The 22,779-nt window shown below is 47.1% G+C and overlaps 2 protein-coding genes across 3 annotated transcripts; both read left to right on the forward strand.

Moving 5' to 3' along the window:
- The first annotated feature begins 6,083 nt into the window (after window positions 1-6,083).
- LOC127299128 (probable inactive purple acid phosphatase 1) lies at window positions 6,084-9,593 on the forward strand. Its single transcript, XM_051329039.2, has 11 exons — window positions 6,084-6,514; window positions 6,777-6,843; window positions 6,942-7,064; window positions 7,160-7,252; window positions 7,426-7,555; window positions 7,711-7,792; window positions 7,881-8,013; window positions 8,110-8,315; window positions 8,399-8,524; window positions 8,633-8,942; window positions 9,136-9,593. Exons 1-11 carry the CDS (start codon window positions 6,240-6,242, stop codon window positions 9,439-9,441), a joined length of 1,851 nt encoding a protein of 616 aa, XP_051184999.1. The 5' UTR covers window positions 6,084-6,239; the 3' UTR covers window positions 9,442-9,593.
- A 2,710-nt stretch (window positions 9,594-12,303) lies between these two features.
- LOC127299129 (uncharacterized) lies at window positions 12,304-16,234 on the forward strand. Of its 2 annotated transcripts, none has more exons than XM_051329042.1 (5): window positions 12,304-12,557; window positions 12,947-13,834; window positions 14,861-15,067; window positions 15,154-15,290; window positions 15,378-16,234. In XM_051329042.1, the coding sequence occupies exons 2-5, from the start codon at window positions 13,039-13,041 to the stop codon at window positions 16,134-16,136; spliced, it is 1,899 nt and encodes a 632-aa protein (XP_051185002.1). In that variant the 5' UTR covers window positions 12,304-12,557; window positions 12,947-13,038; the 3' UTR covers window positions 16,137-16,234. The 2 variants fall into 2 exon arrangements, with proteins under 2 accessions (XP_051185002.1, XP_051185001.1); XM_051329041.2 differs by having other exon boundaries at window positions 12,305-12,673.
- Window positions 16,235-22,779: the final 6,545 nt, after the last annotated feature.

Genomic DNA, 22,779 nt, shown 5'->3' on the forward strand with positions numbered 1-22,779 from the left:
GAGGAGATCTTGATCTAAAATCCCCACCAATCTATTTCTCCTCTAAGTGAGGGGAACCCTTTGGATCTAGATCTCGACATCATTTGTTGATTTCTTTATTTGTTCTTCCTCTCTAATCTCATCCTAGCATATGTTGCTTTGGTGGGATTTGAGTGTGAAGGATTTGAACACCTTTTATGTTCTTGCTTTGCATCATTGCATAGTGTTGAGCTCTCCACCACGATTAGTTCGAGTGAGAGACAATGAGCTTGTTACTCTTGGAGGGTCACTACTAGGAAATAGCTTATTAGTGGCGCACCACTTTTGGCTATCAGTGGCGCACCACTAGTGCGCCACTATTATCACGCCACTGCTAACTGCTAGCAGTGGAGCACCACTAGTGCGCCATTGGTAAGGCAGATAACAATGGCGCACCACGCAGTGCGCCACAACTAGCAGATTTTGATGCGCCACTAAGTGTCCTATACGGTATGCCATTGGTACAGGTTGTAGGTGGGCCACTAAGAAACCTATACGGTGTTCCACATTTAGCAAGTTACGAAAGAAACAAAAAAGTTGCAGCGTATACCTATTCTGCATTTAATGTTATTGTTTCCTGAATGGGATTGACCCAGAACGGTGCTCGTATTACTCAACCGGTGGTGCAATATTACATCAATATCTGTAAGGTTATATTGCCCCTATGTGTGGTTTTGGTAATTAATGACAACCCCTATGGACTAATGTTTTCATTGAGTTTATATGAAGGAATATTTCATAGGTACTACTTGTATTCCATGTGTTGGATTCAAGTATGGATGCCATGAAGATAAAGATATACCTTGTGTTTTGGCATCAAGATCATCGATTTGAAGATATATATGTGATATGATCAAGAAGAAGAAATGAAGATGGAGTTCTTATGTGGAACTCACTATTAGCCATGCTCTATCTTATATGATAAGCAATGAATGATCAAGATCTTGAGAGCTTGATTCCAAGTGAAGAATTCTTTATACACCTCAAGATAATATGATAGAGTATGAGAAGATACAAGGTTGAGTTGGGCAAGTTCAATATGAGCATCTCAAGTGGATCATATGTTTGAAGCTTGCCGTCCATTTGGTGATAATGGGCATGTGAAGATATGCATCAATGGAACTTTCCCATCATGGTGTATGGGGAAGCATTTGTGAGTCTTCACGAAGCAACGATGATCAAGTGAGGCCTTCCGGCTTGAGTGGAGCTTGAAGAGCTATCATCAAGATCAAGCGGGATGCGCAAGGCAAAGGTATGGCCTTGCTAGGTTTTCCTTTTACCGGTCTCAAGGTGTTTGTTGGGAGACCGGATTATAGGATAGATAGCCGCACTATCAAGAGGGGCTTTCGGTTGGGTAACTTGATCGCATCGTCTTAGGGAGCTCAATCCTTTGCATACTTTGCATATCCCTATTGCTTCTTGGTGTTCCTCTATGTGAGGTTCTTGAGCTTGTTGCTAGCTTTACAACAAGCCCAAGTTCATCGAAAACGGAGTTCGTATGGCTCTTCTATGGTATTTTAAAGGTTGGGTGATTTTACCGATTATTCATGATATAAGGTTCTACCTTTTATATTCATGATAAAATCCCCTCCTACAGATTCTTGTGTTTTCACTTTCTATAGGATATCATTTGTTGTTATCTTTCAAACAAAATTGGTTTCATTCGATTCGGGGTTCGGGAGCATTTGTTATTAAAGAAAAAGAGAAAAGACTTTAAAGAAAAAAAGGGGGGCCTGAGAATTCCGGCCTGCTGCCCGGCCGACCGGGCCTGCCACCGGTCTGCTCGGTTAGCGCTGGCTGGTGGACTTGGTGCAACCGGGCCAGGTACTGTGAGGCTCCCGGCCTGGTCCGGCCCAACTCCCGGCGCCCGCCGGCCTGCTTGGCGTGAGGCCCGGACCGACCAGCCTCTCTGCCGGGCTGGGCCGTCCGCCCCAGCGCGGCCGCGCGGCCCACCAACCCCATCCGGCCTAGGCCGCTCGCTCCACCGCGCTACCAGCTCGCCATCCGGCCTGGGCCTCGGCACGCCGGGCTGCACGCCGGCCTGTCCGGCTGCTGCTCCGGTCGGCCGGCCTGTGCGCCGGCTGGGCCGTTTTTCCTGCGCGTTTTTGATGTCTTTTTCCCCAATGGTTATTTTTCCCCTTTAGCTACAAATAGCCTTCTTCCACCTTGACCTGAGTCAGTTCTTCCCCTTTCTTCACCTCCATTGTTGCTATTCGAAGAACTAGCTTCCTCTCTTGATTCCTCCCATGATTCTTGCCCATTCTTGAGGATTTGAGAGAGGAGATCTAGATCTACAATTCCCACCAATCAATTTCTTCTCTAAGTGAGGGGAACCCTTTGGATCTAGATCTTGGAGTCTTTTGTTGACTTTCCCTATTGTTCTTCCTCTCCAATCTCATCCTAGCATTTGTTGCTTGGGTGGGATTTGAGTGTGAAGGACTTGAACACCTCTAGTGTTATTGCTTTGCATCATTGCATAGTATTGAGCTCTCCACCATGATTAGTTCGAGTGAGAGACCGTGAGCTTGTTACTCTTGGAGGGAGACCTCCTAGTTGACTTGGTGGTTGGTGCTCCGGTGATCTCTTTAAGGAAGATTGTGAAGAGGCCTGGGCTTCTCCTTCGTGGAGCTTGTGAAGTGGTTGTGGATCTTGCCATCTCCGGAGCGGAGGAAAAGCTAACCATAAGGAAAGGGCCATTATCCTTCGTGGGTGTGGCTCGGAGAATAGGGCGAGCCTTCGTGGCGCGGGGAATCCTTCGTGAGACCTCCACTCCTCCAAACGTGACGTACCTTCTTGCAAAGGAAGGGAACACGGGAATACATCCCTGTCTCCGCGTGCCTCGGTTATTTCTATACCCGAGCTCTCTTTCCTTGTGATAGCCATCGTGCTTGAAGTACATATATCTTGCTATCACTTGTGCTACATATATCTTGTGTCTATCTTGCTTAGCTCTAGTTGTTATTGTCACACTTAGTTGAGCTTAGCATATTTAGGGTTTGTGCTTGTAAACTAAACGTTAGTTTAATTCCGCATTCTTACAAGACAAATCCGCAAGAGTTTTTTAAACGCCTATTCACCCCCTCTAGGCGATATCTCGTCCTTTCAATATCTCTATAGAAAAAGAAAAAGGTAACACAAGGCTGTAAATTACAAGTAGGACCCCAAACCTCTGGAAGAAAAAGCAATCCAGTCCCCTGGTCCTCTCCGCCGCATCTGGGAGACCTCCAAGTCCGGGTGCCTCCCGCCGCCTCTCGCACGATATCGCCGGAGCACGCCGGCTTCCTGCAGGCCACCGAGCTGCTCATTTCCGACGTCGCCTTCCGTCGGCCGTGCGTGGGCGCTGCTCCGAGGGGCACACCTCGCCGCCTCCTTCCGCGTTGAATCCGGCTCGGTGGAGCTCGTCGGCGGGGATCCGGGGCTCATGCCGGCGGGGAACTTGCGGGCGGCCTTGGCGTACTTGGAGAGCGTGAGGAAGAGGGACGCGGCGAGGAGCACACGACGGTCGCCGGGGGAGGACTCAGATCGTAGGTTTGGGGACGAGGGAGCGGCATGCTGCTGCTCCTGGGGTGTTGGTGCATGGGCGATGAGCTGTGGGGGAGCGGCGAGGAGGCGACGAAGGGGCGTTGGTGCCTGCTGCAACTTGGCCCCCGCGAGTGTGGCCGCCAGGTCTACGAGCGTGGAGGCGGGGGACACGAGCACCAACGCCTGGTCCTCGAGCGCTTCGTTGGCCTGGGCGTGTGCCTTGAGGGCCACGTCGTCGGCCACGCTCCCTGACCGACCACCCCCGCCGTCGCGGTCAAAGCAACAGAAGGACGACAGCCACACCACAACGCCATCAGTTGGCTACTTTGGATAAGAAAGAGGTGGGTGCGGCCGAATCGTAGAGTGAGAGAGGTGGGTGCGGTGGGTGGGGGAAGATAGGGATGGTGGGTGGGCGCGTGGTGGGGCATGTGCCTGGTGGTGGTGGGGCACGTGGGACGGTTTGTGGGACGCACGTGGGAGGCGTTGGATTGATGGGCAGTGACGCACCAAATATTAGTGCGCTATTGATATCTCATGTACAGCCGATTTTAGACTTACCAGTGGAGCACCGTATCTTAGGTGCGCCATTGCTAACTCAGATAGCATTGGCGCACTAGTAAGAGCTGCGCCACTGCTAAGTTTGGGGGATGGATTGGATTTGACAGACCTTTAGTGGTGGCGCACTAGAAAATCAGTGCGCCACTACTACATTTGTATCAGTGGAGCACCACTTTTTGGTGCGCCACTGGTAACTAGCAGTGGCGCACCAAAATAGGTGTGCGCCAGTGGCACCATTCTTACGGCTAGGCCTTTTTCTAGTAGTGGGTGACTTCCTAGTTGGCTTGGTTGGTGTCCCGGTGACCTCTTCGTGGAAGATTGTAAAGGGACTCGGGCTTCTCCTTCGTGGAGCTTGTGAAGTGTTTGTGGAGCTTGCCATCTCCGGAGTGGAGGAAAAGCTAACCATAAGGAAAGGGGCTATTCCTTCGTGGGATAGACTCGGAGAAGAAGGTGAGCCTTCGTGGCATTGGGAAATCCTTTGTGGGATCCCACCTCTCCAAACATGACGTACCTTCTTGCAAAGGAAGGGAACATGAGAATACATTTTCGTCTCCGCATGCCTCGGTTATTTCTTTACCCGAGTTTACTTTCCTTGTGATAGCCATCGAGCTTGAAGTATCTATTATATCTTGCTATCACTTGTTGTACATATATATATCTTGTGCTATCTTGCCTAGCTCTAGTTGTTGTTGTTGCACTTAGTTGAGCCTAGCATATTTGAGTTTTGTGCTTGTAAAATAAACGTTAGTTTAATTCCGCATTCTTACAACCCAAATCCGTAAGAATTTTTAAAACGTCTATTCACTCCCCCTCTAGGTGACATCTCGTCCTTTCACGAAGCTCGCGTAGGAAAATGGTGGTGTCCTCGCATGCCACCGACTCCATTGTCACCATGGCTTCCTCATGTCGGATCTCGCGCAGAGCCGCTGCGGTGACCTCCTTCGCCATCGGCTCCACCATCTCCTTGGTCGCGATAGTGTGAATCTCGCGCACTACGACTTCGGCGGCCTCTTGCGGCGCTGCCTCGACCACCTCCCCAAGCGCCTACTAAGCAACCTTTCCTTCACGCTCGAAGCCGGCCTCATACTTGACGTAGCGCCGGGCCAGCTCCATGGCATGCACGTTGACATCCTCATAGGAGGCTTGCGGGAAGCGGGAGAGGCAGATCTGCGTGATGGCGGTCTAGGTGGTGATCTACCGGCGAGGCATAGATGGTTGGCGGTTGGTGACGCATGTGTGGTGATCCTCGCCATGCCGGAGGGCATTTTTTATAGAGCGTGGACTAAGCGGAAAACGGCTGGCCGGGTGCATGATGTTTTCCCGCCGTGGGCAGTAATCCACCATAGCACGCACACCGGAAAGAGGAGCCAGCAAGGGCAGGAACCAACCGGACGCACGGGAAGCCCACAAGGGATTTGGCAACATCTCATCCTTATTAGAGGCAGAGCGTCAAACCTTGACAACGGGTAGGGAACGTCAACATGCGTGTGGCCGCTAGGTGCACTCATTATTTATCCGTGGGCCGACCCATTTGAATTAAAATAGACGGTTTAGGTCGCCATTTTAGATCCGACTAAAAAAACATCTTTCACGCAAATTTTGGTCACGCCTAGTTAAAATGGCGATTTCGGACGGTCAAACGCCTACTGCTGCCTGTGTGCTATCTTCCAGCCTGCGCTCCCAATGCCACATTTTTTTTTTAACAGAAGGCTCGACGAGCCCAGCTTTGAATTAACAAAGCCATCAACCGGCCAAGGGTACAAGGTACTGTAGCACGTAACAAAGAAAAAAGAAGAAAAAGAAAAAACTGGGGACACCAGCTAGAGATACAAGCCCAGGTGGTAAAAAGCTAAAGCCTACAACAAAGGAACAGGCAGACTAGGGCCGGGCCCTAAACTACAGGTGCCACATTTCACTCACGAATTTGGTTTCTCACGAATATTCTCCTATTTGTACTATGTACCCCCGGTCTCGACTCGATGATTGGAAATATAACTCCGCGTCCCTCTCTCGGATCACTCGATCGACAACACACTTCCACTCCGAGGAGACCTCAAGCTGCCGCCTTTTCCCGGATCTTTTCTTCAGTTCTTGTTCTCTCGGGTTGGATTTTCAGTTTAGGCAAGGAGTGAAGAGAGAGCATGAGGCTGTGGGTGTGGGTGGTGGCGGCGGCGGCCACATGGATCATGGCTTCTTGCACCGCCGCGGCGGCGCACCCTGGCGGCGGCGAGCAGCCGCTGTCGAGGATAGCCGTCGAGAGGGCGACCCTCGCCGTCGACGGCGCGGCGCATGTCGAGGCGTCCCCTACCGTTCTCGGACTGAACGGCCAGGACAGTGAATGGGTCGAGGTGGAGTTCTTCCATCCCAACCCCTCCGCCGACGACTGGATTGGAGTCTTCTCTCCAGCCAATTTCAGGTAACAGCAGCAGTATACCACGTTTAGGCAAGGAAGTATCACCCACGTTTATGCGTAGATCGGTTGTAGGCTACAACTTGTAGTATTGAACTTAACAAATTCAGACATTCTCTTGAGTTCCTCTACCAATGCATCCAGACAATTATGTTCTTGTCTTTTCTCGAGAGAGGGAACTCACATATTTTCAGTTCAGTTCTACTACCTGGAATGGCAAAACATAGGGTTTGATGCCGTCTTGCGTTTCCTGTCTGTGGTTTTTCAGTGCAGCAATCTGCGAGCCCGAGAATAAGAGGGAATACCCTCCGGCGCTATGCACAGCACCCATCAAGGTTTGGCAGATTCTATTCCTGTTCCATTGATTCAATTGGGATTCAGTCTGTCAGACGTTCGTTCTGAACCTTGAATTTTCCATGTTCTTTCATCGCAGTACCAATTTGCAAAATTCAAGAATGATGGATACAGTAAGTCCGGAAAGGGCTACCTGAAGCTCCAGCTCATCAACCAGAGGGAAGACTTCTCATTTGCACTTTTTTCTGGGGGTCTCTTGAAGGTAAAAAAATACTGTAGTTTCTGAACCTCTCTGCATTGCGACAACTCCATTGTTATTCTGAAGAAACATTTCTTCTTTTACCAATTTGGTCACAGCCGAAGCTGATTGCCGTCTCGAACAAGGTGGCATTCGTGAATCCAAAGGCACCCGTCTACCCACGTTTGGCGCAGGGGAAGTCTTGGAACGAAGTAAGCTTGTCTACCAACCTGCAACTGGGACTGAGTTAGCATGTGCTATTTCCAAACTAAATGTGGAACATCTTTTTGATAAAGAACCCACATTGCAAAAAGAAAAGTTACACTCATGCCAGATTAATATTTTGTAGAAATTCAATAATGTGACTGAATTAGTACCATTATAGATGACAGTCACTTGGACCAGCGGATACGACATCAAAGAAGCAGTTCCTTTTGTTGAATGGGGTGAAAAGGGAGGACGCAGGTTTCTTGCTCCAGCTGGGACACTGACATTCGACAGAAACAGCATGTGTGGTGCGCCGCTATTTCCCTGTTTTTCTTTAAGATGAACATAAGCTAGTTAAACTTGAGATTCTTACAATGTCAATAGAGATGTGGATCTTCTTATGCAATGCAGCATTTAGTTTCCTCTGGAATTCCTCAACCAAGCATCCAATATGCAAGTGCAGGTGCACCGGCGCGAACAGTTGGTTGGCGCCATCCTGGTTACATTCATACTAGTTACTTGAAGGATCTGTGGCCAGACTCAATGTATGTGATCTTCCTTTCCTGTTTGAATCCTTCTGAAATTAGGATCCCATCCAGTTACTAAGCAAACGTGGTTTCTGCGACATTGCAGGTACACCTACAGGCTTGGCCATAGGTTACCGAATGGTACCCGTATCTGGAGCAAGTCATATAACTTTAAAGCGTCACCTTATCCTGGGCAAGATTCTTTGCAACGGGTTGTTATATTTGGGGACATGGGGAAGGTTATATGTTCTCCCATCTCTATGCTATTTTGATTCATATAGAAATTTGGGCATTATGGAACTGCAATGGTTCTTCTTTCTGACAACTTTCTTCAGGCAGAGGCAGATGGTTCCAATGAGTACAACGACTTCCAGCCAGGATCACTAAACACTACAAACCAGATCATCAGAGACCTGGACAATGTCGACATGGTGGTCCACATCGGGGACATTTGCTATGCGAATGGCTATTTGTCACAGTGGGATCAGTTCACTGCTCAGATTGAACCGATTGCTTCAACTGTTCCATACATGATTGGCAGGTATGTTCAGTATGAAGTTTTGGAACATTGAAATATGTTGCCATGCACTGTTTAAATCTCTAAAAATATGGATGTTTTCGCAGCGGTAATCATGAGAGAGACTGGCCTGGAACTGGTTCTTTCTATGGAAATCTGGACTCTGGTGGAGAATGCGGTGTTCCTGCGCAAACTGTGTTCTACACTCCTGCTGAGAACCGTGCGAAGTTTTGGTAATTGTGATAGCTAAATAAGGGCATACCAATTCCTTCATATGTCATTCTGAGAATTAACTACTCTTCATAAAAACATGTACTGATACAAAACCTATCCTTCTTTAGGTACGCTACCGATTATGGCATGTTCAGGTTTTGCATTGCCCACACTGAAGAAGATTGGAGGCCAGGGACAGAGCAGTATGAGTTCATCCAGCACTGCCTGTCGTCTGTTGACAGGCAGAAGCAGCCATGGCTCATCTTCCTTGCGCACCGTGTTCTCGGGTACTCATCCAACTCTTACTACGCATTTGAAGGCACGTTTGAGGAACCAATGGGGCGAGAAGCGCTGCAAGAACTCTGGCAGAAGTACAAGGTCGATCTTGCCTTCTACGGTCACGTCCACAATTATGAAAGGACTTGTCCAGTATACCAGGTGTGTCTCTAAATTGCATGTGCACCGGATCAATTCAATTTTGTAGAATGGGAAAGTAAAGTTCCTTTATATAACTGTATGGCTAGATCTGGTAAGTCTATTGCCAGTAATGCTACAGTACAGAATTGCAGTTTGCTGGCTTAGGCTTACATTTCCATATACAAGGATGATTACAATCTGTGATTTGTTGCAGAGTCAGTGTGTTGTTAACGCATCGAACCACTATAGCGGCCCATTCCAGGCAACGACACATGTAGTTGTCGGTGGCGCTGGTGCCAGCCTTTCGGACTTCACCAGTTCAAAGATCCAATGGAGTCACTTCAGGGACTTTGACCACGGTTTCGCCAAGCTCACGGCCTTCAATCACTCATCCTTGTTGTTTGAGTACAAGAAGAGCCGTGACGGCAATGTGTATGACCACTTCACGATCTCGCGTGACTACCGAGACGTCCTGGCTTGCTCTGTCGACAACTGCCCAAGGACTTCGCTGGCTTCCTGAATGCCTGATACTTCAGAGTGGGGAATCCATCGATAGGGGGCTCTCAGAGAAAGTATAGTAGTTACTGTAAATACTCTTTTAGCTGCATCAATAAATTGTTTTTGCTACATCGACAGTTGCGCAAGGAATACACTAAATTTTGTTGTTGTCTACTTACAGTTGTGTGGTGCAGACAGTACATTTTGTGTGGACCAAAAGAAAAGGCAAACCATATCTTGTTGTGTGAGGACAAGGAAAATTCCAGCTAGAAAAAGGTCCAAAAGAGTTAAAACCTAGGATAAAAAGGACATACCAGTTGTCATTTTCGGAGGATTCTTTCCTAAGCAAAATGCCATGGGCAATGGGTTCATCACCAATCAACATCCTATGTACCTCTCTTTCCATAAGAGACTTTCTCCACCATTCACTCTTTTTTTTTTTTTTTGATTCTCTGCATATCTGGGTTATCTCTTGCTTTTGGGAAATTCTATTGCCTTGAGTTCTTGAAAACTTATCGTGTTGGACACAAGCAATAGCAGAACTTTTGAAACTTCGATTACCGATCGATATATTCAAAAACTGCGAGGTCGGCAGCATGGTCCTAAACTCCTAATAGCCAAAGATGTTCACTGAGGTATTGAAAATCCAGCATAATGCTGTCCACACATCCTATCAAACTGCTACCACAGGTGTTCACTGGAGCATTGGAAAATTACTAGGTATGTGTGGACAGGTGTCAGGTGGTCCTCATAAGTAGTAAAAATATGGTCCATGCATAATAAATCTGGGTACTTCCATATCATGATATGGTGATAATAATTATTGTAATAGGCATCAAGGTGCAAGTGCAGATGACCAAACCCTAATGTGGGCCTGCTTCTGTGATAGGATCCAGGAGTTAAAATCACAGACTAAGACAGTTATAGGCTGAGGTTCAGGAAGACTTGGAGACTATTTTCTACTCTAGGTATGGTGTAAAGGCCAAGCATCCTTTTGCCTGCATTCCAGATAACAATTCTAATTCTTGGACACTGTACACAAGGGAACAATTTTTTAAGGTGTCCGTGTTTATGATAAGTAAAAACAAACACAAACCCATTATTAAAAGGAAAGTGTACCGAGTAATCAGCAATGGACAAAAAGGACCAGCTAAGTAGTAAACAAAATAAGTTAACCTCTTTTATACTCCTTCGTTTCAGACTTACAAGATAAGCACATATTTTGGGATCTACTTTGATCACCAATTTACGTAAATAAAATATTTATTATATGCCACAAAAAAACATATCATCAATTTCGTATTTGAAAGTTAATTTCCGATGGTATAATTTTTGTGACATGTAGCTCATACACTGTTAGTATCAAAATGCATGGAGGGCTTGTAAACCCCAAAGGAGAGACTACATCTTTATGGTGTAAAACAATTAGAGGGTGAAACGGAACGTGATCTTTTCATGCACTCGTACCAAAAAATTCTGGTGATAATTAATGGAACTATGGAAGTGGATACTACTTACTCCTGTTGAACAAGTTATTTGAAGGCCATTCAACATCTAGAGTAGTTTTTAAAGGGCAGAATAACATTTCATAGGACTACATTTTTACACATGTAATATTTTGCAAGGCCATACCTTGTAGTATGCAATATTTTTGTAAAGTACATTGCAACCCACAAAAGGTATAAATATATGATTGTAGTTTCATCAAATTTTTGTTCAACTAATTTCCTGTCTAGAGCATTCGCCAACTTACAGTTTCGCCTCTCGACGGGTGAATCGGTTATCACTGAATGGACATTTTGTCTTAATGAGACACACAAGACTTTTAACCCTTGTTTTGACCCAGGGTGTACTAGTGTAGTACGGTAGTACCGCTCAAGCTATGCTAGATTTTGAAAACTATAATATTTTGATAGTCTTATAACATGAAAGTTTACTTTTGAAACGTTTACTCCAATTTTCTCGAGGAACATATATTTTGAGACTATAGTTCGCACCAGACCGACATAAAACAAGAAATGGAGGGATCACCGAGAGTAATATAGCAGTGTGAAATGTGACGGTATGATATATTCCCATATGACATGGGCGTGGAGGTGGAGCAAATTCCTACATGCATCACTAATGCCCAGGGAAGAAAATTAGCAAGCATTTAATGACGACCAATTCAGAATATTTTGAGCTTTCAATGTTGAGATAGTAAACAATGAATAAGATTTTTACCGTTTCAAAAATCATTTTAAAGTTGCACAATGAACAATTGACTTACTATTACTTCCATAATCCCTAAGATCACGTCCTACTTACTATACTCCGTTTGGAAAGAAGTGTATTTGCATAGATTCGCTTGTATCTAGATGTGTTTTACTATGCAAATACGATACGGATTACATAAATCCGCTACACTTATTTCCGAACAAATGAAGTATATAAGTTAATATATTTTTGTCAGAATAAAAGAAAACATCTTATCACGCACCAATTTCTACAAAAATATAGCTTAATGTTTTACAAGAGTCATATTTCTTAAAATTTTAGTTGAAATAAAAGAATTTGCCACTCCCATCCGTCTACCAAGGATTCCCCGCTCGATCATCGTCACCGACATGTCGGTCCCAACGTTGGTCGCACACTACTTTGACATGGATTAACTAACAAATTCCAGAATCAATATAAAAAAGTGGCAAATCCTAAACTTAAAACGCCGTATTTATTAGTAATACTATTTTGTCTGTGAAATATTTTATTGATGAAAGCAAATTAATAAATTTTCGTATGCATGATGACAATTCTTGATGTGAGCTGTGGCGAGCTGTGCCGTGAGCTGTAAAAGTAAAACCAGTGCAATTGGAGCAAATAAATAAACAAATTTCCATTTCAGAGTAGTTTTCCTCCCCCTGTCTCGTCTCTCGTGTGGTTTGGCTTCTTGGGATGTTCTTCTTGCCTCTTTCGGACCAACCCAAACCCAAACCCCAAATCCCCCATCCCAAATCCCAAATGCCTCCTGTCCAATGATGCACTCTCTCTCCTCCCCCTAGCTCGCGCTTCGGCAGCCGCCTCGCTTCCCTGCCGCCGCATTGCTGCTCCCCTGGGGCGCCGGCAGCCGCTGCCGCCTGGCCTTATCATCCCCCTTTCTTGGTGAGAAAAGCTTCCGGCCTCGGCCGTCTCTCCTGGAGATCTTTCGTCCCGCTGTTTCTGAGTTTTTCCTGGGGAGGGAAGGTCCGGTCCGGGGGTCTGCCGCCAGGCGAATCCAGGTATTACTGTGGTGTGTTCAGGGGTTAGGGAAATTTGAGCCAAGATTTGATCTTGTTGCGCGCACGACCTTGCTGCTGTGTGACTCTGGGTGGACGATTTGGGATTTGCTTCGGTGGGTGGGTGGGCCTTTTTTCGCTCCTGGGATTCTTTGGGCTATCCATGGAGGGTTCTGCCTTGTTTAAGATTGCACGAAAGAATTGGGGATTGCATCAGTTGTTTGTTTGTAGCTTTGCGCTCATGTTCTTGTGCTAATCTGGGTGTACATCTTGTAGGATTGCTCAGGTTGGGGTTCCTGTTGAGCTCTGAGGATGAGGAGGTGCCTCTGCTTTCGCTGAAGAACTAGTGCCAGGTTGCAGGATCTCCAATGGACAAGCAAAAGAAACACAAGAATGCAGAAACGGGGAACAACGTGTTTCACAGAATAGTTCTCAACCAGATTGCTGGGAACATCGGTTTTGAGGAGGAGGAGAACGTGCCTTGCAACACTCCGAGGCACTCCAATCGTTCGCGGTTTTGCGGTTCATCTGGCAAATTTGCTGCGTCCACCAGTGGAAGTAACGGTGCCGAGTCGGTCAGCCCAGGCGAGTATGTCAGAGATCCTGGATCCATATTGAGTTTGCAGCCTTGGATTTTTAAGAGAAGCAGCGCCCAGAACAATGATGAAATGGTGGTTCCAAGTGGTGGTAGGGCAGTTGGTAGAGGCAAGAATCTGATGGATGGCTTTCGAGATGGCTCAACTGTTGATGTCTCTGCAAGAAGCCATGGTCTTGGTCCTGGGTCTGGAAGAGGTCGAGGTGCTCTTAGGAGCAGACGGCCCCAGAGGCATTTTATGAAGCCACTTGTCGCAGCGGAGAACTCCTACATTCCCCAACTTTACGACGAGAACTTCGAGTTTGAAGAGTACACATTTGCTCCAGTTCCATCCCCAGCTTCTGCTAGGCCATTCATTGTGACAGATGGGAGAAGAATCATTAGTAAATCGCGCTATGAACCAGTGCCTGTGCCCTTTGAAATTGGGGTTGACAAGAAGGACTGTCAAAATGGCTCAAAAGAGCCAGAAAATATCGTCGGGATCGCTCCTCTACCTCAGCTGAACAAATCCAGAAGGGATATAAGGGTATCTCAAGATGCACGTTTGAGTTTGCTTGGCTCCCAAGGAGGTACTGAACCATGATAATCAGCTGCTAATTTCAGCATCATACTACAACTGCAATATAATTTAAGCATGTTCCACATGTTTTCTCTGCTACCTTGATGCAATCGACTGAAATAAAGCAAGTCAACAGTCGTGTATTTTGGACATGCCTACTGAATTCGTCAGTTCCAATGTTGAAGTAAAACTATATATATTTTTTCAAATGAAATGTGTGATCACTTTTGCTTTCACCAATTAGAAATCTCAAACCTTACTATTAAACCATGATTTTCTTTATAATTTTGGCATGGCTAGTTACATAGTCAAATATTCAGTGGTTATCTGAGCATCCAGTTCATGACCTGTTTTTCCTTATTCTGCCACATGCAAGCAAAACTTACATTTATCATCTGTACCAGTAAATACTACAGTACAGAGCTCACTGTATCATGTCTGGAACTCTACAACTTGTCTTGCTGACACTAGTTGAACTGTCACATGCTTTATTATGCCATATTCTTCTCAAGTCAGTTTCAGTCTTCTGAAAAACAATCTGCCATAATTTCTAAGAAATTGCTCACTCTGTGATCATAACTGAATATTTGCTTGGATCATTAGAGCTGTTAAATGATGACGAATTTTGTAAGATCTATCCGTACTAACTGGACAGGGCCTACTGATAATCATTTGTGTGGTTTTGTTGTATGGTGGCTCTCTTCACAGCTGATAAATTGTTGGTTTCTCGATTCATTTGCTCTGTGTTCTAGATGCATATGTTTTCTACACATACATTGTCACTGTAGTTCTTTGGCCTCATTTCAGGACAAAATGTGCTAGAACAAGAAATAGTCCTTTTAGTCTAACATGCAGTATGCGCGTCTATTTCCCTGTTCTCCTGTTAATGGATGTAAATGTTGTAGCACATGTTAAGTAAGCTTTATTGGATGCTGACGTTTTGCTACATATGTTATGCTTTATATTGAGCTGTTGTTTGGGGCTTTTCTCTCCATTTGAAGCATTGAAATCCGGAATACATACATTTTATCTGCAGGTTTAGTTGAACGATTGCTCATGTTCTCGAGTGGGGTTCAGATTGGTATTATATCATCTTCTCTATCTAGCAAAAAGGATGTTGATTCCTTGAAGGGCACACTGAAACGAATGGAGAACTTGGTTCAAGATTTGCAAGATGAGCTGGACATGAAAGAGGGGTTAACCGTGAAGGAATTGCCTAACGAAATGTCTGGTGAACAAAATGGTAAATCAACAACTGTCAAAACAAAACATCTTTTACATATACTCATAATAAAAGTGTGTGCTCTTTTTTTCCTGTGCTGATAATAGATGACATTATCAAAGCTCACACTGTTGATTCGGAGCCGATGAGCAAAATTGAAGCTGAACTTGAAGCTGAGCTTGTGAGGCTTGAATTTAATATCACTTCAAACCATTTGGAAGAACAACCGTTTGACTTGAGTGAGGTAACAATCTCGTATCAACATCTTATGTGTGACATCTTAATTAGGCTACAACCTGCAAGCCCACTAAATAGAATTCCACATTTCTAGATCGATCAGGAGTTCATTGGAGATATTGTTCAGGGGGAACTGAAGATCGACATGATTCGCCGTGACATCGCTGATTACAGTAGTGAGAGTGACCATGGCAGGGACAGTAGACATAGTTCCCCAGATTACACACGTGATGCAAAATATCCTGTCTCACCTAGGGATCTCAGTATCCGCCTCCACAAGGTGATCCAGTGTAGGCTCGAAGACCGAATCAAGGAGCTTGAGATTGCACTTGCTCAAAGCCAGAAGCAGACGAAACTTCAGATAATGGCAAGAGAGCGGGTCTTCTCTGAACGAAGCTGCTCAAACAGTGATTCCGGTTCTTCTTTGAACCAGGATAGTCCATTGTTTATGCAAGAAACTAGCTCGTCGGCAGAACCGTTCTGTCTGAATCTAGCTGGAGACGCACTAGAAGCATATGATGAAGCCTACGAAGAATTCATGAGAATTGCTGACTCCCCTTGTACCTCAAGTACTAATGGGAAGCCTCAGGTAAATGAAGATTACTCAGTGGAGATATGGGGCTTGGAAGAGGACAGCTCTACGGACCTGAAAAATGTTCCTACTTGGGAGCGGGATGCAAAGAGCGGGGAGCCTAACAATGCTCAAGAGAGTGATGGGGATGGAGAAGACGAGTCCGGCGACGACGATGACCACGATAGTAAGATGCTCATCCAGCAGATTGTAGAGAGAACTAAGCAAGGGTCACCTGTACTCATAAATGCACAAAGAATGTTGTTTTCTGTGGATGATTAGGTTGCTGGACTATGCTGTATACCATTGAAATTTTGTTGTAGCATGTAGTGTCGATTGATTGCTCAGAAAAAGGAAATCAAAGTATTAACTTTTTAACATCTTCAGGTGATGCCTCTTTTGACATGTGATCAGTTACATAGTGTGTCTTGTTTATACCTGGTGTGGTTGTCAGCATAAGGGGACTTCTGGCAACATTGCTATTACAACTAAAAAAGAGTAAACTGAAAGGTATAGGGTTCATTAGAAACTATTGTGGACACTCTTCATTAGAAACTATTGTAAACTAAATGCATTACTATGAAGTTGAACTTGAATGCATGGTCATGTCTTACAAATACAAAGTGGTATGTCGACTGTGATTGAGCATCCCCGTTGATGGGCATTTTGGATCAGCTCGATCGAACAGGGCCCCCAATTTCCCGACGCTCCCAAATACTTGCAGCCCAGTAAACCAAGTAAGCCTTTTGCTCGTACAGTCGTACACGATCGGGAGATGGATCGATCAATCGACAGTTTCCGCCCAGAATTCACCCGCGGCCTCCGGTTGTGTACTGCCCTACCCGCGTCGCACCGGCCGGCGTGGCCTCTGATTTCCTTTCCTAGTCTATTTCCTTCCTGGATCTTTGCCGACCGATCAATCTACAAGCCTGAGACTTGGAGCAGCTGCAGCAGATTATTGGTCAAGACATCATGTTCAGTCGTTCACGCGTCAAGGTCCCTGGCTCCTTGCCGTTCGCTTGATCGGTGATCAACGTGATCATTGATCAAGTTCAGGCTTCAAGGTTAGAAGCAGCAACTCCTCAATTAGCCATCTTGAATAAATGTGAATTATTTTGTTAATTTACTGATTTGTCGAACAGGAGAAAACATGAGAAGAACGAGGTGTCAATCGGGTGCTGAAAAGAAGAAGAAAAAAGAGAGATTAGAAGCAGCAGCTCGGTCTTAAAAGGGTGCTCTAGACAGATTTATTGTGAAAGAGTCTCAAATAAAATCCGAAAACTAAACTCCAGTTGCTAATGTTGATGATGGTTATGGTGATGATACGGTAAAGGTTGAGGCTCACCCTGCAGAATTTGATGAAGGTGATGATACTAATACTGGCGACAAATGTGACCATGCTAATACTGACGATGAGCGCAATGATGCTAATACTGATGATGAAGGTAATGATGCTAATACTGATGATGAAGCTAATATTGGGTCCATGTTAGAGAACATTAATGATAAATATATGATTGAATATTTTATATCAAGAAATACTACGGATGATGTTGGGGGGATGACCCCCGGTATGCCAAAGATATGCCATACCGGATGGTCTCACCCTTCAAGATACCGGTTTAATGTTCATGCCGGAATAAGAAAATAGAGTTTGGCTGAGTAAAGCTAAGCCGGTATCCCCAAGAGGGGTATACCGGAACCAGGAAGGAAAGATGCCGGAGCACCGGAAGGAAGAACATGCCGACTGACTGGTCAAAGATTCCGTCAGGAGCTAAAGGACAAGGATGAGCTAAGCAAAGTAGCTTTAAACGAAGACTAGAAGACAAAGAGGAGGATGACGGTCAAAGAAGCCGGAGGACGTCAGCCTCCATGTTTAAAGAAGACCCCGGCGTCATCTATGATTAAAGTAACTTTATAAAGTATCTTTGTAAAGTAGTTTGTCTAGTCAAAGATCCCATTAGGGTTTCTTGTTCTGTAAGCCACCCTCTCCCCTATATAAGGAGAGGGGGCAGCCTCTTTCATACGCGCGATCAACAGAAGGGAGAACAACCTGTAACCTGTTTTGAGATCAATGAACATGGTGATCTAGAGCGAGTTCATCCTTGTGTCTTTCTTCTTCTACCTCTGGCCCTGGCCAAGTTCTTGAGGAAAGCATCCGGAAGTTCGTCCATCTAGTCACAAACCCTCCCCCGAATCCTCTAGCGTCCATTCGGCCCCAAGATAAGCCATCCCATGGCATCTGCTCGTTCACCACGACGACAGTTGGCGCCCACCGTGGGGCATGAAGTGGCGCTTGCTGGAGTTCATATTCGGGCGGGCATCCTCGACATCAACGGCGAGCGCACGGTGTCCGCGCTCGTGGAACGCATCTACAACATGGACTTCATCAACGATAACGCTGGCTGCTTCGCCAACGGCGGCAAGTTCCCGCAGAACGGCCGCACCATCGAGTTCGGCAGCATCCGCGTCTACCTCGGCACCGTCCCTGTGCGCCAGCATCTCTCGCCGGTGCTGGTGGCGCCGGATCCGCCAAGATGGCTGTGTGCTGGCCGCGCCGCCGGCAGCGTGGATGTCATGATGGCTGGTGCGGTCAACACCGGCAAGGGAGCTGTGGAGGAAGGAGCTGAACGTGCGGCATCGACCCGCGTGGCAAAACCGCCGCTGGAGCGTGACGCTGGCGTCGCGGGAGCATCATCAGCACCACCGGCAACACCTCTTCAAGCGGCGATGAACACGCTGGCCACGCCCATCGCGCAGAACATCGACCCGGCAAAGACTCAGGAGGAGCTGGAGGCCACGCGCAAGGCCCTGCTTACCGGCGGCGCCGACATCATCCGGGTGCAGCGCGAGCTGAACCTGACCCTACGTGAGTACAACGCTGCCCATGGCTTTGCTTCAGTTAGTGCTCATGCTGCTAGGATGCCGGAAAACCGGCTTAAGGCTCGCAATCTAGATCAGGATTTGCGCAGAGAAGTTCTTACCGGCAAGAGTGCATCTGTATCTGTGAGCATCATAGAAAAGCCTAAGTACAGTAGTCCGGATAAAACTATAAAAGCCGCTAAAGCTGCAGTAGCATTATGTGAATCTCTTTCCGGTGACGAGTTGCCAAAGCAGCAAGAACGTGTACAAGAGCTGTTGAAAGTTATTGAGCAGCAAAATGCTGAGCAGCTGGCTAAGCTGAACGAGGCAGTGGCCTCAAAATCCGCGCGTTCAACAAAGAATGCCGGAAGCAAGTCCCAAGGGCAGGCATCGTCTCCTCATCCGGACAAAAGAAAGGAAAAGAACGCACGGCAGATGACTGTGTATGATCCAGTTCTTGCCGGAAAACAAAAAGCCGGGCAACATGATGCCGGTAGAAAAAGCCAAGGGGCAGATCGAGGCTACGCCAAGGGAGGCTATGCCGGAAACAATCATGCCGGTAGATATGAGACCGGGCAAAATTATCGAGCCGCAAGGGTGGCATACGTGGATGAAGACATGCCGCCACCAGGATACCGGCAGGCAAGAGCCGCGGAACTGGAAGAGTATGATGAATCGGATTCCGAGGTGGAACGAACAAGAGTCCAGCGAAACCCTTTGGGGGAACGCCTGGGGGAAAGATGTCTGACAGACCGGGATGCGAGGCACAGGCTGGACAGGGTACATCTTTCCGCGATAGTTGAATGTGAGGGACCTCCTGGCCCAAGGTGTTTTGGTCCACGGATCATGAGAGAAGAACCACCGGTGCGCAACTTCCAGTTGCCCCGGGACACAAGAACGTATGACGGGACGACCAAGCCGGAAGACTGGCTGGCTGATTACGTCACAGCTGTTTATGTGGCTGGTGGTGGAGTGAACCGGCGTTGGGCGGTAAGAATCATACCGTCCTACCTCGTGGGTCCTGCGAGGATCTGGCTTAACAACTTGCCGGCAGGAAGCATTAACGGGTGGTTGGACTTTGAAGAAGCATTTGTGAACAACTTCAGCAGCACCTACAAGAGGCCAAACCGGCCCCAACAACTTGCGTTGTGCCAACAGCGTGCAGGAGAAACAGACCGGGATTATCTCACCCGGTGGAACTCAATGAGAAATACATGTGAAGGAGTGATTGAGGCACAAGCCATTGCTTGGTTCAGTCAAGGATGCCGGAGAGGATCGCCTTTGTGGCAAAGGCTGCAGAGAAGCATGCCCACAACCTTGGCAGAGATGATACGTGTGGCAGATAGCTATGCATTGGGAGACCCAATGCAGCCGGCAGTGCAAGCTGAGCCGGAGCAGTCGAATCCGCATCAGCAGCAATACCGGGATAACCGGAACAACAAAAGAAGGGAAGATTTCCCGGATCGAAGATATGCATCGCAGCAAGTTGCTGCCGTGCAAGAAAATTTTGACGCCAGCGGCAGTCAGAGACAGAAAACCGGATCGCAGCCATGGGCGGGTCCTAAGAAGCAGTGGGTAGAAAAGAAACCCTGGGGCCAGAAAAAGAACTGGCAGGAACCCGTGAAGTACACCATGGAAGCCGCCATGGACCAACCTTGCCGGTGGCACACGCCGAATCCGGATCACCCGTTGAACCACTTGACAAAGGATTGTTCTTGGACCAAATTCTTGATGCAAAGGGGAGCGGTAAAAGATGCGCAGGCGCCAGGGGGCCCCATGCAGCAACAACAGCAGTTACCACCTCCACCACCGCTTACTGGAGCAAATGCTCTACCGGTTCAGCCTCAGCCAAACAGGCAGCAGTACCAGCAGGTTAACCGGGTGGAGCAAAACAATGACCAACCACCTCCACCGGCACCTTTAGGCCGGAATGTTTATGAAGACCCACACTTGTGCATGGTTGTCTTTGTCACTGAGCCGATGGACAGGCAAAGTGTGCATCGCCGTTCCATGGAAGTAAACGCCGTGATGCCGGCAGTTCCAAAATACATGCTGTGGTCAGATCAGGAAATCATCTGGTCGTTCAAGGATCACCCCAAGGTCATGCCGAATCCGGGTGGTTACGCTCTCGTTGTGGACCCAATCATGAAGGGGCCGGAAACTCGAGTAAAATTCAGCAAGGTGCTGATAGACAATGGTAGCAGCATAAACATCATGTACAAGCACACCATGCGTACGCTGGGCATAACAGAAAACATGCTGCAGCCTACTCACACAACTTTCCATGGGATTGTTCCCGGTCTGTCTTGCGCCCCGATAGGAAAAATTCGGGTGGATGTGTCGTTTGGAGGACGCGACAATTGTCGTGTTGAGAACCTTGAGTTCGAGGTGGTGGACTTAGATAGTCCCTACCATGCCTTGTTGGGGAGACCGGCATTGGCAGCTTTCATGGCATCAACCCATACAGCTTACCTCAAGATGAAGATGCCGGCACCTCGTGGACCATTAACTGTGGTGGGGAACTACAAAGTCTCAATGGAAACAGCGTCTGCCGGATCAAACCTAGCGGAATCGCTGGTGATCGCGGAGGAGAAAAAGAGAATGCAAACTGCTGTTGCGCTGGCACAGTCTTCAAAGTTGAGCCTAGCGGCAATGAGTGGAAGCTTGGACTCACCGGCATTCAAGCCGACAAGTGAGACAAAGAACATTGTGCTGGATCCGGCCTACCCAGAGCGCACCGTCCGTATCGGTGCCGGCCTCAGCCAAGCATAGGAAAGCGCGCTCGTCAGCTTCCTCCGTGAGAATCGGAACATCTTTGCCTGGTCTGCTGATGATTTGGTAGGGGTTCCGAGGGAGCTGGCTGAGCACTCTCTAAACGTCCGGAAGGATGCTAAACCGGTGCGGCAGCCTTTGCGCCGGTTCGCTGAAGACAGGAGAAAAATCATTGGAGAAGAAGTAACAAAGCTGTTGGTTGCCGGTTTCATCGTGGAGGTCACGCACACAGAGTGGCTGGCCAATCCAGTGTTGGTCGAGAAGAAAAAAGATGAGAACTTGGAGGCAAAACTTGCCAAGGTGTGGCGCATGTGCATCGACTACACCAACCTCAACAAAGCTTGCCCAAGAGATCCTTTCCCTTTGCCCCGAATCGATCAAGTGATTGATTCTACTGCTGGGTGTGAGTTGTTGTCGTTCCTAGACGCCTATTCCGGCTTCCATCAAATCCCTCTGAAAAAAGAAGATCAAATAAAAACTGCGTTCATTACCCCGCACGGGGCTTACTGCTATGTTACTATGCCTTTTGGTTTGCGCAACGCTGGTGCAACGTACCAGCGCTGTATGCAAAAATGCTTGTTTGATCAAATCGGAAAGAATGTGCAAGTTTATGTGGATGATATCGTGATAAAAACTAAAGTAAAAGATACCTTAATCGATGACATCCGGCAAACATTTGATAACCTAAGGCGGTTCCGGATGAAACTCAATCCGGCAAAGTGCACCTTTGGTGTTCCTGCCGGCAAGCTGCTTGGTTTCCTTGTGTCAAGCCGGGGCATTGAGGTTAATCCGGTAAAGATCCGGGCGATAGAAAGAATGACTATCCCGCGAGAACTGAAAGACGTGCAAAAGTTTACCGGAAGCTTGGCATCGCTAAGCCGGTTCATAAGCAGGCTGGGAGAAAAAGCCTTGCCACTCTATGCTTTGATGAAAAAATCGGATACTTTCGTCTGGACCACACAGGCAGACGCAGCGTTTAAAGAATTGAAAAACATGCTCGTAACGGCCCCAATTTTGGCCTCGCCCTTGGAAAGAGAACCTATGTTGCTTTATATAGCGGCAACGAACCGGGTGGTTAGTGTTGTGGTTGTGGTGGAAAGAGAAGAGGAAGGAAAAACCGTCCAGAGGCCGGTATACTACCTGAGCGAGGTGCTCTCCTCGTCAAAACAAAACTACCCACACTTCCAAAAAATGACTTATGGCGTGTTCATGGCCGCCACAAAGCTCAAGCATTACTTTGAGGAACACCCCATGAAGGTGGTGAGTGAGGCACCCATCTCCGATATCATGG

This window comes from Lolium perenne, chromosome 5 (assembly GCF_019359855.2).
Source record: "Lolium perenne isolate Kyuss_39 chromosome 5, Kyuss_2.0, whole genome shotgun sequence".
Taxonomy (NCBI): Eukaryota; Viridiplantae; Streptophyta; class Magnoliopsida; order Poales; family Poaceae; genus Lolium; species Lolium perenne.